The sequence below is a fragment of the Anser anser genome, assembly GCF_964211835.1.
Source record: "Anser anser genome assembly, chromosome: 2".
Classification (NCBI taxonomy): domain Eukaryota; kingdom Metazoa; phylum Chordata; class Aves; order Anseriformes; family Anatidae; genus Anser; species Anser anser.
Genome location: NC_139721.1, coordinates 143580313 through 143596372, shown reverse-complemented (window position 1 = coordinate 143596372; position 16060 = coordinate 143580313). Strand labels below are relative to the sequence as shown.

Below are 16060 nucleotides of genomic sequence, written 5' to 3'. Positions count from 1 at the left end.
ACAGGTACACGCTTTGCTGTGTTAAAAACTGGCTGGATGGTTGGGCCCAGAGAGGGGTGGTGAACGGAGTGAAATCCAGCTGGTGACCGGTCACCAGTAGCGCTCCCCAGGGGTCGGTGTTGGGGCCCATCCTCTTTAATATCTTTGTTGCTGACTTGGATGAGGGAATTGAGTGTACCCTCGGTAAGTTTGCAGGTGACACCAAGTCGGGGGGGAAGTGTCGATCTGCCGGAGGGTAGGAAGGCCCTGCAGAGGGACCTGGACAGGATGGGTCAATGGGCAGAGGCCAGTGGGATGAGGTTCAGCACAGCTAAATGCTGGGTCCTGCACTTTGGCCACAACAACCCCATGCAGTGCTACAGGCTTGGGGCAGAGCAGCTGGAAAGCTGTGCAGAGGAAATGGATCCAGGGGCACTGGTCAATGCTCGCCTGAACATGAGCCAGCAGTGTGCCCAGGTGGCCAAGGCGGCCAGCAGCATCCTGGCCTATATCAGGAATAGTATAGCCAGCAGGACCAGGGAGGTGATTGTTCCCCTGTACGCTGCTCTGCTGAGGCCGCACCTCGAGTACTGTGTTCAGCTTTGGGCCCCTCAGTATGAGAAGGACATCAAGGCCCTGGAGCGTGTCCAGAGAAGGGCTACGAAGCTGGTGAAGGGCCTGGAGCACAAGTCCTGTGAGGAGCGGCTGAGGGAGCTGGGGTTGTTTAGTCTGGAGAGAGGAGGCTCAGGGGAGACCTCATTGCTCTCTACAACTGCCTGAAAGGAAGGTGTGGGGAGCTGGGGGTCGGCCTCTTCTCACCGGTAACTAGTGATAGGACTAGAGGGAACAGCCTTAAGCTGTGCCAGGAGAGGTTCAGGTTGGAAATGAGGAGACATTTCTTCTCAGAAAGAGCAGTCAGGCACTGGAACGGGTTGCCCAGGGAAGTAGTGGCATCACTGTCCCTGGGGGTGTTTAAGGAAAGGTTGGACATGGTGCTTAGGGAAACAGTTTAGTGGGTGACATTGGTGGTAGGGGGATGGCTGGACCAGATGATCTTGGAGGTCTTTTCCAGCCTTAATGATTCTATGAACTGCACCAGGAGAAAGTTCATCTCCCTCTTGAAGTCACCATGCAGCAATGAGCACAAGATTCACTGGGACACAAATAACCTACTGCCACATCCACATGCCGAGAGTGTGCTCTGTGGCCTGACAGTTGGTATACCAACACCACGACTAGCTCTAGAGGGCTCCTTCTCCATCCATCAGCTTGGTTTTAATCTCCTTCCAAGCTGCTTTTCTCCCTCCTGCTCTGTACGAGGAGCCTGGGCAGGTAACTGCTGGATTCCTACTGTCAAGGTACCCAGAACTTAAAACAGTGCAAACCCCACATCCCTTTTGAATGAAGTTCATAGAAACAAAGAGCCAGGTGAATGGCTTTTTTGCATCTTGCAAGGTGTCCAAGCACCTTTGAAAAATCTCACCCTGAAGCACTAAGGTATGGCAGTAGAGGACTACCTGCAACAGGTATCTGCGTATAAGTAAAATGGACCCATGCCCATTCCTTGGCCCTGAAGGAAAGCAACATCGCATAACAGGTACACACACCTAAATTTCTCTTTCCTCAAAGCACAATGGCCCCATCCACACAACTGAGAACTGTCTCTGTCCTGCGCTACCCCCTAAACCATATCCAGGCACTGCCGAGCAGTTTGATGGTTAGCATTGGCCAAAACCCCATCACGTTAGCATTTAGGGAGCACCGTCATCTTCCAGTGTTCAAGTGCATGCCCTGGTCCTGCTCAGTTTACCAGTACCAACATAATCCTTTAATGCCAAAAATCCAGACTTCTAAGGCCTACAAGCAGATACCAATGAACATAATTTAGGAGCAAGACGTTAAACATCACTTAGGGGAACAGAGGTTAAGGGAAACTGTACAGATACAAGTGGACAATTCCCTAGCTAGTTTGTTACCGTAAGTTCTGGTGAACTCAACGGAACTATAATAATTTACGCCAGTCTATGTCTGTGCAAATATGGGTATGTTATTTCTGTTAAGTAATTACACTTCTGGCAAAGGAAAACACTTATTTGTTTCCATTGTTATTCAAAACACATTTATTTACAAACAAACCGTACTCACAAGCCCAGTTAGAACATACTGTAAAACCATTTTGCTCAGTTTAATTGACAAAACATCGAGCGGGGATGTAATCCTGTAACTGTTCTCCATAAATCAGTAGAATTAGTATTTATTGTGTGCTCAGAGAATCTGCTCCTTAAATATAGATGTTGATACACAAAGAGTGAGTGGAATGGAAATGTATCTTTTTTTTTTTTTTGCCTATGGGAAGTACAAACTGCATGCATTGCTAAACTCTGCATGAACTGGATAATGAGTTTCCTTCACTTGCCCTCAGTCACCAAGGCATAGTAGGCTTTCCATGACCTCACACTAATCTTGTTGCTGCCCCAAGTGATTCTGAATTACAGCCATCTCACAGATGTAGGGACAGCACTGGCAGTAACATGGAAGAGATAAATCAGGGTACTCAAGCTAATTTAGTGAGTGCTTTGAATTGTAACAGGGGGGTGGTTTCCAAATTAAAAAAAAAAGAGGATAAGGAGTTCTGTTCCCTTCCTTCCCTTAAAAAAATAAAAATAAATTAACCAAAGTGGTTATAAATTTGTCTACTTAAGACCTTAATTTTCTTTCCATACTATACCAGTATCTTGACATCAAGGTTTCTCTTTTTAATTTTTTTTTGATTAATTGTATAGGCAGTGACCAGATATGCAAAAAAAAAATGCAATGAGTATTTACATTTACATTTTCCTCAAAAGACTGAAAAAAAGAAATATATATATATAGTTTTCCCAACTATATTTCCATTGAAATCCTAATTCTCCTAAATCTAACAAAACAATATTGCAACTTAAGTGTGGCTGTGGTATCAATGCACTTCACTCTCAGCTGTCTCTTCCTTTTTCCAGTCATTAGAAACTGTATACAAAACTATATTTTTATTACTATTATTGATTTAGGTTAGGAATAAAAAATGGAATATATGCAAGAACTGAAGAAAAATGGCAAGAACAGAGGAAGAGAGACCGTGAGATCTGTAATAGTTGCTACACTTTTTTTTTGTTTTTAATAACGATAAAGACCAAAACCTTTAGTGTGTTCTCCTGTATCAGTGGTTTGATATTTCTCACGCTACAGATTTCCAAATGGCGGTGTTTGGAGATACAAACTGAACTTCTATAATGAAATATTTAGTATGTATTTCACAAGTGTTTAGTATTATTGACAAATCCTAGTCAATTATCACTACAGCTTTCAAATTGTCTCCTTTTTGAAGGGGGACCTTTAATGAAATATCACTCAACATTTAAAAACCATACCAATGCCGTGAGTGTATATCTCGTAAAGCACTAGGAGGTAAGATGATATTTTAAAGTCAAACTTATTTAAAGTCAAATTTATGTATACAATACACATGGATCTCTCAGGAGTTCAAACATGCATGCTGTCTCCGACTTCCATTCATTTATTGCTATATTAGGAATAACAGCAGATAGCTGATACAGAAAGATTTCTCTTTCCCTGTGCAACAGTTAAAAAAAATGATTACTTAAGAAAACAATGATGCCTTACATTCTGCTCAGACAATGAACACACGAGCTGTGGAAGAATGTCTCCCTTCACGACTGCCTCTGCCAGGTCATCGTTATAATTGGCAAGTCTCCCGAGAGCCAAAGCAGCCGTCTGTTGAATAGTTGGGACCACATCCAGCAAAAGAGGTCTCAGCAAAGACATTACACCTGAGTTACAACAGGAAGAGAAAAGCCCATTCGGTAAGCAGATTGTCTTCTAAACATTTATTCTAAGCTTTAACTAAACTTTATTCATAAAAAAACTATTAAATTACTCTTCCAGGTAAAAAGAACTTGTAGGAAATTCAGGTGTTCCACTGAAATGAAGTTGGCACTTGGATAGCACTGCTGATGCATAGCAATGTTTCTGCCCGTTTTTCATAGGTACAAAACTCCTCTGAAATATAAAAAGATTTACACGTAGAAATAAGGTATATTCAAACATAAATAAAATACATGTTAAAATATGCACAGGAAAATAAGGTACATTCAAATATATATAAAATACAAGTATTAATGAAGTCTGCATAGGAAAATCCACCTGGAGGTGAGCTACCACTGGTATGTCACTCGTTCAGCCTGCCAGCAGAACCCCCACGTCGACTTACACCAAATTACATTCCATCTACACAAGCTATGACTGAGCTGGGGACCAATTGCCATAATATAGTAGACTCCAGATAGAAGAGTTAAGAGGTTGTTGGTTTGGTGTTTGTTTTTGTTTTTTAAATCACGTTACTATTTATGATGTGTTTTTACTGCAGTCCGCAGTGTATCAGCGAAATATGAAGGAATCTGGAAGTCCATTCTCTAAGGGCATATTCCAGTATCTACACATTCTGTTGAAATTATAGGTGAGGTAAGCAGCAATGTGTTAGCAGTCATAGCCCAAGAAAGTGCTTACATGAATAAACATTTGACTAAAAATAGGAAATGGCAGCAGTAAACTTTCCATTCCTGCAATAGGAGGGAGGAGGTCACAGTGCAGGTCCTGCAGGAGTCAGTGCGGGGACGTGTGCCTTTCAGTGCTCCTCTGTGATCTGGGAGAGGGCATGAACAGGGAGGTGAGAATGTACGCTGGTAAACCAAAGCTATTCAAGGTAGTAGCAATGAGGAAAACTATGATACTAGGGACCGGATGACTGGACAATAAAACGCCAAGTTAAATCAAACTCATATGGGAAAGCCAACCCCAATGTCCCATACATACAAACAGATCGCTACCGCTCAGGAGAAAGATGTCACTGCTAGAACAGACAGATCCATGGAGATATTGGCTCACTGCTCGGTAGCAAGAAAAAAAAAAAAGGTATATATATACATACAGAAGTACATAGGGTATTCAGTATTATATAGAAATGAAGAGATACCAAAACAGAGCCCATCACTATGCTACTGCATAAATCCATTCTGCATTTAATTCCCTTCCCTAGAGGAGAACTGGAAAAGGTTGAACAGAAAGCAACAAGGATGACCAAAGATGAGCACTTCGTACATGAAGTTATTCCTACAGTTAAACCAAGACTCTTAGTAGGGATATAAGCAAGATACATGTGGTTACATAAAGATTATCATTTGTAAGGTGACAAATGATAAAGGGAACATTGCTTGTATTGCAGTTCTGTAAAAGCAGGGTCCCTCTAACAGCCAGCTGCATGAATTCATACTTCTGAGCTTCACAGTTAACCAGAAAGCAATGTTCTCTGGGGCTGTGAAAGTGCTACACCAGGACACCAACACCAGAGCCACAATTAAAAATCTCCATATCAGCTGCCTCCGTTCTTTGCTCTTTCCACTACATTTGTTTCCGTCAGATAAAGATGTAGCTGGCTGAGCATGGAAGAAAGCAAGACTTCCCTTCTCGAGGGCCAAACAAAGATCTTTTGGTGCAACAATCCCACAACAGTAGGATCACTGCCTAATGGCAGATGACTCTAAGATGTTGAACTGACACACCAAGACGGGGAAAAACCGAGGGGTGTAGAGCAAGGAATAGTCTAAAGGATGGAAGTTATTAAATAAGGTATACCCAGAGCAAACTTCTGTACAGAAGAGCACCCTAAAAAAAGACCCAAAAAAGTAATTGAGCAGCAGGGCAATTCTCACAGGGAACATTCATGTTAAGTTATAACCAAATTACTCCCAGCACGAAGAAAACCTAAGAATCCACTGCTGGCTCTAAAAAAGAGGTAGGGAGGACAGGAGAGACAAGTAACCATGGAGGCCACGCTGACCCTTGATGAGTTTGTTCTGGGAAGATCAGCACCGCAACCAGAAGCTGCCCAGCCATGGTGGGTGCAGCCTCCCAGGATGTTCACAAGACAAAACACCACAGGTCTTATGGGGACACACAAGAAAAGGGAAATGAAATTGTGATGTCTTAATAATACTACAAGAACACCAAAAATAGTCCTGCTGTGATTAATTGAACATGTACACATAGAGACTACGGAAATAGGTCTGTGGTATCACTGGTGCCTGCTCACATTCCTGTCAAAGCCAGGGGAGCTGAAAGAGGCCTCCTGGGCAGCAGTAGACGAAGGTAGCTCCTCCAGTGTGATTTCATTCAGCACTTGGCAGGAAGCACTATTTAAGGACGTGGTCGTTGTGCTGGTATCTTCTCACAAACTCTTCCAAATGGCAGGTAAGGTCTCAATAGAAAGCTATACTTCATATTAAAATGGACTAAGAACCTCGTAGGACAAATTAAAAATGAAAAAAAAAACAGAAAGGCGTGCAAATTAGCACCAACACCATATATCATCTACAGTGAGTTAATCTTCTAAAAGTCACCTGTGTCCTGTACAGGAAAGCATTTTCTTGTCCTTCCCTCTAACATGAGCTGCATGGTCAAACACCTGCTGAAATTCCTGCGGGACCTCATGCTGTTCCAGCTCTTTGCGCTGTTCCTGCTTTACTGGAATGCCCCCAGTTCGGACACTTGTACTGACATTTGCATTTATATTACATTTGAACCCTTAAGGTGAGATGATACAAAAACAAGATTTACTTTTTGATATCAATAAAGCTTGATTTAAAAAAAAAAAAAAAGAGACTGTTAAAAGTGGTTGGGAAAGAAGGGACACCTCAGCATGTAGTGAGTGTTCTGCCCCTAAAAAAGCCAAGGTGGCACACCAAGGCAGTCTCAAAAGTCAGTGAAATTTAAACAGACCGGAATGAATGTACAGCAGGGGAACCCATGAGCTAGCTCCGGATGACATGACGTGTTTCTAGCCTGCATGGCATACCTAGGCACTGCAAAATGCAAAACCACACGCAGGAAAGTTTACATGTACATGAGCTTTGAGTTGTCCCAAATAGGAGATTTCTTCGATTTGTATTTTCAAGAGGAGCTGATTCAGACTTTGCTTTTAGAACATGCTAAAAAGCCTTGAGCCTGAAAACGCTTCCAAGCAGCGTCGCCTCACCATGACCAGCACTGATCGTTTCATTGTGGTACAAAGCACGTAAAGCTTGATGATGACATTTAAGACGACAAACTATTTTAGCTGATGCAACTGAAGGTGAGGGAAGAGATGAAAAGTGAAACGGGAGTTACTGCTGGAAGAAAAGACATAAAATGCTAAAGCAAGGCTGATAGAACAGTGAACGGATGAAAAAGATTTAGAAAGAAATAGAAACTGTACTGATTCTCAAGGAGAACATATTTTCCCAAAGTGATGTCTGAATGAAAGAAAAGACAGTGAACAAATAATCGTCATGACAGGAGCTTTGGTGGAACAAGACAAAGAAAAATCAATTCTTGTTGCTGTACAAGCCATATGTTGACATCAAATTGACTGAGAATTTAGAGAATCATATAGACCTAGATTATGCCTGTGCATTGAACATAATTAAAAGCTTCTACCTCCACTTCTCACATTCTCTGCAACCAATTCCTTTCTCTGCATCATGATGATATCCATCATCTCAATCTGACTCCGCAGCAAGACAGACTGCTTGAGAAGTTTTCATTTTATTCATGATTTCCATTTATTTCATTTTCATATTTACATCCTCAGTAAAGAGTATTTCTCCCAACAGCACTTCGAAGAAGTGCTAATTCCAAGAGATGTGGTCTCCATTTAAACACCTACAGGAAAGCAAAGACGACCTTTCCTTCTACAACTTTTGAAGACAGCGCTGGAAAGAACCAACGTGCCCGACAGAAGGAAGCCTTCCTGCCCCGGGCCCAACCAGCTGCTCTCACCTGAGACAGCCGCTGCATTTGGTGAGCTCCTCTAGTCAACCTCTTCCTTTCTTTTGACTGCCTGGTCTAGAGCAAAGTCTAACTTTCTTCTCCAAAGAAGTCCAAGCCATCATTCCTGTCAGCATTTTCAGGTAACATAGGTAAGAAACATCCAACAGCTTCCTCTGATGTAGGGCCATACAGAGCAGGGATAGCAGCATATTGCTGCCCAAAATTTTAGGAGAACTCTTTGGCCATCTTCTAAACGAGCCTCTTGTGACAGAGGTAGGAAATTCATTAAGTCTAATTCAAAGGCAGCAACACAAAGTAAACTACAAAATAAGGCATTTAGACCATTAGACTAGATCTGTTTTGGAAGGGTTCCCACAAGCAACTCAGAAACAGGGTAACAAAGAATTACTGCCAAATATTCTCTCTTGCATCACACAACCTTGACTGACCTCAGGCAAGGACCGATTCCCCTTTCTATCCTCAGTTTCCCACTCAGAATTGTTTCAAAGAATGACACACTTAGCAGCTGAATCACCCTTAGCACACTTCTCAAGTGGAGCTGTTGTGCCCAGGCCTGATGCACTTTCTTTTAGCAAGCAAGCACTGCTGCCGCCTCTCTGGAGGAGACACAAAAAAAAAAAAAAAAAAAAAGGCATGCTCGAGGCAGCGGCAGATCCCAAGTTTTTTCATTCCAAGTTTCTGTAGCCAAACAAACAGTCATCGCTCTGGAAATAGCAGACTTCATTTGGTTATTTTGGCTTTTTTGTGGGGGGGAAAAACCACCTGAAAGTCAGGCAGAAAAGTCAGGCAGAATCCACCTACTCTCTTTCCCTACCTCCTGCAAAGCCCGCATGAAACTTGAAGTTAGGGACTTCAGAAACATGGAACAAGTCAGAGTAACATCACTCTGGGTTTCAAATTCTCTCAATTTTTGCACCTGAAGATGGCCGCCTCTACCCCACTCTCCTTCCTCAAAACAGTATTGCCATTTTTAAATGCAAACATGAAAAAACATAATTCTACACTACTATTGTCTCCTGACATACTCTTATCTTTGGATCAAATACAATGTTGTCCTCTTATTTCTGTACGCCAGCTGTTATACCGCGAACAGCCTCTGATCTAACACTAATGCTCCTACACTCGTTGTATCACCTTGATTTTTCAGGACTCCTGATGCCCATCCAATTCAGATGATTCGACAAGGAAATGAAATGCAAGCTTATTTCTGTCTCACCCCAGCACCCTACCTTCAACAGTCCCTTCCTAGAAATAGTGAGGTTTAAGTCAGGGACTTGAAACAAAGCTTCCCAGAACGGTGAGAAAGAGCTTTCATACTCACTCATCTTGGCACAGTCCCTTCCATGGCCCATGCACGACGCACATCTCAAGTACCAACTCCTCCAGCATGACTCGCCCTGAGAAAGGACCCGTCTTTGCACAACACAACCGCAGTCCTTCAGATATCAAAGGGAACACAAATACAGTTCGGTAACAGAGACTCCGGGTAACCAAGTAATTCGTCAAGCAGTTGCCAGATGGTGTGGAACGTGACGCAGGCTGGGTGCAGCAGCAGGGCTGCAGAACTCTGAAGAAACAAGCAGCAGTAAGTCTCCCCTCCTTAAAAGCCAATTTGGCTGTTCCGGCATTGATGGACCAGAACTAATCCTGTTTCAAGAGGGCTGAGTTGCTGAAAATACTGCTCAAAGAGCTAGTAAGTGGTCACCACACAGCTCTTCATGGCCACACCAAAACCAAGGCGGTCGCAAGGAGCTGCTGCTTCTTAATTGCCATCCGTGCAGAAGCTGCCAACAAATTCTACCTCTGAATTTCCTACCTGCAAGTCTCCTCTGAACAGGCCAGGAGGCAGAGGTGGGGGGGGAATCCCGCAGCAGTTGAGCTTTTAGTTGACTGACTTACAGCAAAAGGCAGTCCTCCAGCCTCGGATACGTTTACTTTCTCCTCTTTTGTCATCTCTCTGGTACTTTCCCTCACCAGGCACAACCCCACCGCCAGGCTTTGGGGAACGCCACTCTCCTCACTTGGCCCGTTACAACCCCAAAGCTAGCCGCCTGCCTTCCTCCCCACGCTGCGTGCTTCTATTTCCCCATCCGCTTCTCCTCTCGCTAAAGCTCAAGAAGCTTTTACCCAAAAATTACAACAAGGAGGATAAGTCCATCCTTCGCAGCAGAGGGTGCTTAAGCCCAAACGTTGGAGCTGGCTGCGTGAGGGCACTGGAGCCTACCCGTGCACGTCCACTTGTGAGATCCAGGCAGGGCAGGAACACAGCTGCTGTAAGGGAGCGGCCCTTCTGCGCACAGCTAACTTGGCAGCCAACCTCCTGTACATGCCATCCTCCCAGCAGGCTTTTTACAAGGCACTGTGCTCTCAGGGCAGATACCTTCATATTCTTGAAAAACCCACTGTTCAAATATATACACTAGAAGTTGAAAGAAGTACAGGCAAAAAGACTCCATGTAATTGGATGAGGGAAGTATATCTGAACAGCATTTTTGTAAAAATAAAGACTCCTAAAACAACTCCGAGGCTTGGGGAACACAGCACTTAAAACCTGGGACCAGTGGAGGAGCTCTGGGGCTGGGCAAGAACTAACCTGCACGGCATTGCCCTTCAGCTGCAAAGGGACAAGACCACGAAGAAGGAAGCCTGCCGTGCCACAAGGGTTTGAGACGGTGTCCTCCCTCACACTGACATTCTGGAACTTGGCTCGCTGAGCTCTGAAGACTGGCCAGCAAGTAGGTAAGGCCAAGGAACAGAAAACTGGAAGAAATCTGCTCAAGGCATTAAAACAAAACCCTGGCAGAAACGAGAAGCACTCACAGGTGTGCAGGATGCCAGCACACGCAGTCCCGGGACAACAACACCCAGGCTGCTAGACCACACGGCTTCTAGTTTCTTTGTCCATATCCCAAACCTGCTTCTCTCTATTCCTTCCACAGCTGTTATGCTGAGGAGTGTGATCAGCCCCAAGAAAGGCTGACTTCGAACTACCTTTAGAGTCGAACTCAAAGTGGCTGAACTAAAACTGTTTCTTAATCCCAATCGCATCCTTAAACACAAACATTAAAAGCAATGACCCCGTCACCACCAGCTGTAACACAAAAATGAATAAATAAATATTTAATTCTTACTATGGGAGAACACAAAAAATGAATATCCAGAAGTCATGCAAGTCTTATTTCGATGCATTTATTAATACTGAATCATAAATGCCTAAAAAAAAAAGTATCTACTTCTAAGGGGCGATTTACAGAGTGCTGCACTTCCCAAGACAGATGAAGGAAGCAGACGCAGACCCTCAGTGACTACCAGTTGCAGAAACATACCAGAACCAGCTCAGATTTTCTCCTAAATTTTCTTTAAAAAAAAAAAAAAAATGCTGCCTGAATCTCAGTGCAAGAGGGCTCAAGCTCACCTGCTGTTGTAAGTAAAAACAGTTGGTTTCTAGTAGAGGATACGGGGCTTGATGACGCATAACAGTACCAAACATCATGAGCTGTAGCTGCCAGAGGGATAGATTTGCTTCTAAAGAATATGTTTACAGCTGTTACTGTCATAGCAGCTTCTCCCATCAGTCAGGTGTCCTCCAGAAATGAGATTTGATGAATGAAGCATCTGTCGTTGTTCCGAGCTTACATTTACCAAACAGAAGAGGTTTAGGAGTTTGGGATTTTTTTTTCCACGTATCCGTTAATTAAGCATTCAAAAGAAAAATCTTGCAGTCATTATTCATAGTGGTATTTAATCATAAGGAACAACCTTAACAAAACCATAGCAGCACGAACCGAGAGCTGTTGGAAAACAAACAGGAATGAGTCCTGAAAAAGGAATTTCTCTGATCATTCCTTGCATTTCCCCGTCACAAGAAAGCCGCTGAGCTCCCAGGAACAAAACCCCCTGGACATTCTTGTACACGCAGAGCCAGTGCGTTGGAAATGTGCCAGGGAGCCCAGGGCCAGCTTGCGGTTCCCTGGTTACAGCCACCTCTGGGGTTTGAGTGCAAAGGCAGCTCCAGAGCTTGGTTAGACAGAGCAGCCTCAGAAGAGAGAGGCACTGGAAAGAGGTGGTTTTCCACTTGGCTCCCTCCCCACTGGCATCCCCCGCAGATTACACAGAGGGCACACCACAGGAATGGTACCGTAACATTTCTCAACTGCCAAACCAGTAGAAGAAACTTTCACCCCGACCCTGGCCACTTGCTCCCTCTGATGCTGCAGTCTCCTGCTGCCACCTCCTCACCTGCAACAACAGCACCGTGCCTGCTGTAACGCCACGAAAGCTGGGCTTGCAGTGCAGTGCGAGCTGTTTTTTAAACACGCTTCCATCTTGCACAATATTAGCTTCATGTCCAAAGAAATCTCTGAGCAGAACAAGATGATCTCAAACTACTACTTAGTTTTTATAAGATACTTAGCATTTACCAAAACTACTTCTCAAATGGAACCAAATGCTTTATTCCTTGGGCACTGGTATTTCACAGTCACCAGCCTGAACTTTGGATACCCGAGAATATAAACCAAGGCCGATTTCACAAGAATACATTTCAGCACATTTTGAGGGCTTAATTTGGTTCAAATTCGAGTCAGTGCAATCTTGCCTTCTGCTTCAGCTGGGAAAAGACCGAACCCCAACAGCCTTTGAGATCCAACAGGAGAACCCCGCCAAGCGCCCCTGACTCCTGAAGCTAATGGAAAATGACAGCAGGCAAAGACTTTCTGCATCTTCTTAAAACCGCCATCTCCCTAAGGAATAATTAACTTTCTTTGCCAGAATACAAAATCAGCCCCCCAGTCCTATTATGTATGGATTTATACAGAGGTGCATGTGTAGACAGACATCTTTCCTTCTCAAGCCACTGCTACAGAGCTCGCTGGACCAAGACCACAAAATGCATGCCAGTTATCCTGCTAGACATAGCAATGCCTCTAAATATTTGTGTTAGTCATTTTTAAAGCACTTAATCACGCTTCATTTAGAGGGAGGTTTTGAAACCTGTTTCTAGCACATCCTGAAAAGGTCAAAACTAACAGTTATTATTTTAATTATATCATCATAAATAAGTTTAAAAGCTAAGATTGGGGGAACAAGGTAAAATATTTGTGGGCCTCAGCCACTCGAATAAATTGCAATAGGAAACACTACATTTGCAGACTTTCCCCTCTTTTCTACCATCTGAAAATCTATTCAAAACCCATAGAGAAGCAGCTCAGCACCAGAATGCTGCTTGCCATCCTTCTTGGCTCACAAAGGCACCTTTCCACATCGTGACCCCAGAGCCTGATCCTTGTAAAGTGAACTCTCAGACCAACACTGGCTGGGCACGGAACGGTTTCAGGCCTCCAACTGCTTATTCCCTCTACACGAGCAACAAATCGGTTCTAAAGAAAAGCTACGCACCAGACTACATCAGACAATTATTTTAAGATCATGAAATACAATGTAAGTAAAATTAGCTTGACACTTTGATTGCTTTCTTAAAATAGAAGTTTTCTGCAGTTTTTAAAACACCGAACTGTAAGAACCATGCCTGAATGGGATCTCTGTCTGCAAACAGACAAAACCCAGAACTGTAAATGGCCACAGAGGGACCTCTTCTTACAAATAAGACGCAATCTGTTCCTACGGCCAAGATGTCGCTTTGGTAAATGCAGATAATTTGTATAAATTAAAGCAGTGGCATTATCTCACTGAAAGATTACAACAAAACCGGGAAGCACCGCAAGGCAATACAAAAGGCCTGGCGTCAGCGTGTCACTCACATAATCCAAGCAAACGCTTCCTTAACAAGGATGCAAGCGAGCGATTTTCAGCAGAACTATTTTACCAGAGAGCTGCAATCACAACAACCGAAACCTGAAAGCATTTACGCGATTGCTTTTCTTTTTTTTGTTTGTTTGTCCCCACTGTATCCCAGGCTGCACTGAGAGCTTTACAAGATCCGGGGAACAAGCACTGAAAACAAAATCGGGACGAAGCAAAACACAATCAATTCGTGCGTACCATATGGTAAAGCGACTACAGATTTACAGCGCTCTGCCCTGCTGCCTTCCAGGTAATTAAGTTCGGAGCGCTTCTTTGTCCCCGCTCAAGCTCAGGAACCTGGGGCGGGCGTTGCGGGGCTGCCCGACGGCAGCAGCAGGGCACAGCCGCTCCCAGCGCTCCCTCAGCACCCCCAGCTCGGTTCGGGCGGTGTGGCAGAAGCCAGTCCCCTGCCGAGCCGAGCCGACCCGCCGCCAAGAAGCACCGAGGAACTGTCGAACGACTTCCAGAGGCGGCACGGAAACAGCTGCTTCTGGGGCACGCCGGCCTCCGCGAGCCGGCGCCGGCTTCACCGGCAGCGCGGCGCGTAAAACACCACGGAAACTCCTCCGAAGGTCGCGCCGGGAGCCTTCCCTCGGAGTAAAGGGGAACCTGGGGGGCCGCAGCCCGTGCCCCGAGCCGGAGGAGAAGCGGGGCTGCGGGCAGCGGGCGCGCCCGGGGCTCCGGCGGGGCGCTCGGGGACGGATCCCGGGGGTCAGCCCCTCACGGCCCGTCACGGCCCCCCACGTACCTGCGCTCCTCAGGGTCTCGGCGTTCTGCGGCCTGGCGGACAGCTCGGCCACCGCCTGCACGAACTGCGTCCGGGCGCGCTGGTACTGCTCGAACACTGCGGGGGGACAGCGGCGGGTGAGCGGCTGGGGGCCGGGTCCCCGTCCGTCCGTCCCCCGCCGCCCCGGTCCCGGCCCCCCGGTCCCGGCCCCGTCCCGTCCCGTCCCGGCCGTACCTTGCAGCACCTGCCGCTGGCTCATGGCGGAGGCCCCGCGGCCGCGCAGGGCCGCGCTGTGTACCCGTCTCCATGGCAACCGGGCGGAAGCCGCGCGGCAGAGGGAGGGGGCGTGGCCTCGCCGCCGCCCGTGACGTCAGCGCGCCCGCCCCGCCCCGCTCCGCTCCTGGCGGGGGGGGGGGGCTGAGAGAGGAGGGAGCCCCGTGGGGGGGCGGGGTAGGGTTTGGGGTGGGGTGGGAGGGGGATGGGGATGGGATGGGGATCGGATGGGGGTGGGATGGGATGGGGGTGGGATAGGGTTTGGGATAGGAGTGGGATGGGATGGGGATGGGGGTGGGATAGGGGTAGGAGTGGGATGAGGGCGGGATGGGGACGGGGATAGGATGGGGATGGGGTGGGGTGGGGTGGGATGGGGTTTGGGATGGGGTGGGGACGGAGATGGGATGGGGATGGGTTGAGATGGGATGGGGATGGGGTAGGGTTTGGGATGGCATGGGGATAGGATGGGGTCGGGGACGGGATGGGATGGGGGTGGGGGTGGGATAGGGTTTGGGATGGGGATAGGATGGGGGTGGGAACAGGAATGGGATGGGGATAGGGTGGGATGGGGACGGGGATGGGGTGGGATAGGGTTTGGGATGGGGATGGGATGGGGATGGGATAAGGTTCGGGATGGGGATAGGATGAGAGTGGGATAGGGATAGGAATGGGATGGGGATAGGGTTTGGGATAGGGATAGGATTGGGATGGGGATGGGGATGGGGATGGAATGGGTATGGGATGGGATGAGGGTGGGGATGGGATGGGGATGGGGACGGGGGTAGGATGGGGATGGAACGGATGAGATGGGGATGGGATGGGGACAGGGTCAGTGTGGGATCAGACGGGACAGGATGAGGATGGGGAAGGGCAGCCCCCCGTGGGACCCCATCTCCCTCCTGCTGCCCCGAGACGCCCCCCCCGGGGAACAAAAAAGTAAAAAAGGGGCTGAAAGGAGGGGGCACCGCCGCGCTGCGCAGCTCCCCGCCGCCCCTCCGCGCTCCTTGCGGGGTCCCTCCGTCCCCCTTTCTTTTTTATTCCCCCCCCCCCCGCCGCCGCTGCGGTTCCCCGGGGGATCCCCGCTGCCGCTCCGGCCCACGCGTGATTCGGGGCCCCGCGTGGGGCCGCGCAGCCCCCGCACCCCCCACCCCCGTGGGCTGCTCGTCGGGCTGTGCGGGGGGGCTGCGGGACGGGAAGGGCTCGATCCCCGCGCCCACCCACGCCGAGGAGCCTGCGGGACCCTGGGGGCCTCGGGGACACGCGTGGGCACCGCCCGACCCCGCGGGGGGAGCCCTCCGCCGGGCACAGGCGCTGCTTGCGGGAATGCCCACCTCGGCAGCGCTTTGATTTTTATTTTCTTTTTATATTTTTGGGGGGGGGGGCTCAAAGGCGGCTCGC

At 47.3% G+C, this 16060-nt stretch overlaps 1 protein-coding gene across 3 annotated transcripts in view; it reads right to left on the bottom strand.

Annotated features, from left to right (window-relative positions):
• Positions 1 to 14762, bottom strand: part of SPAG6 (sperm associated antigen 6) — a 39359-nt gene extending 24597 nt beyond the window's left edge. Inside the window, exons 1-3 of one of the 3 annotated variants that reach the window (XM_083826212.1) lie at positions 14624 to 14762; positions 14411 to 14506; positions 3640 to 3806 (exon numbers count right to left, since the gene is read on the bottom strand). In XM_083826212.1, the coding sequence (XP_083682338.1) occupies positions 3640 to 3806; positions 14411 to 14506; positions 14624 to 14648 (288 nt within the window). In that variant the 5' untranslated portion in view covers positions 14649 to 14762. Of the gene's footprint in view, positions 1 to 3639; positions 3807 to 3913; positions 4036 to 9181; positions 9297 to 14410; positions 14507 to 14623 lie in introns of those variants that run through there. The other 2 variants (XM_083826213.1, XM_083826214.1) reach the window with 2 other exon arrangements.
• Between the last annotated feature and the right edge of the window lie 1298 nt (positions 14763 to 16060).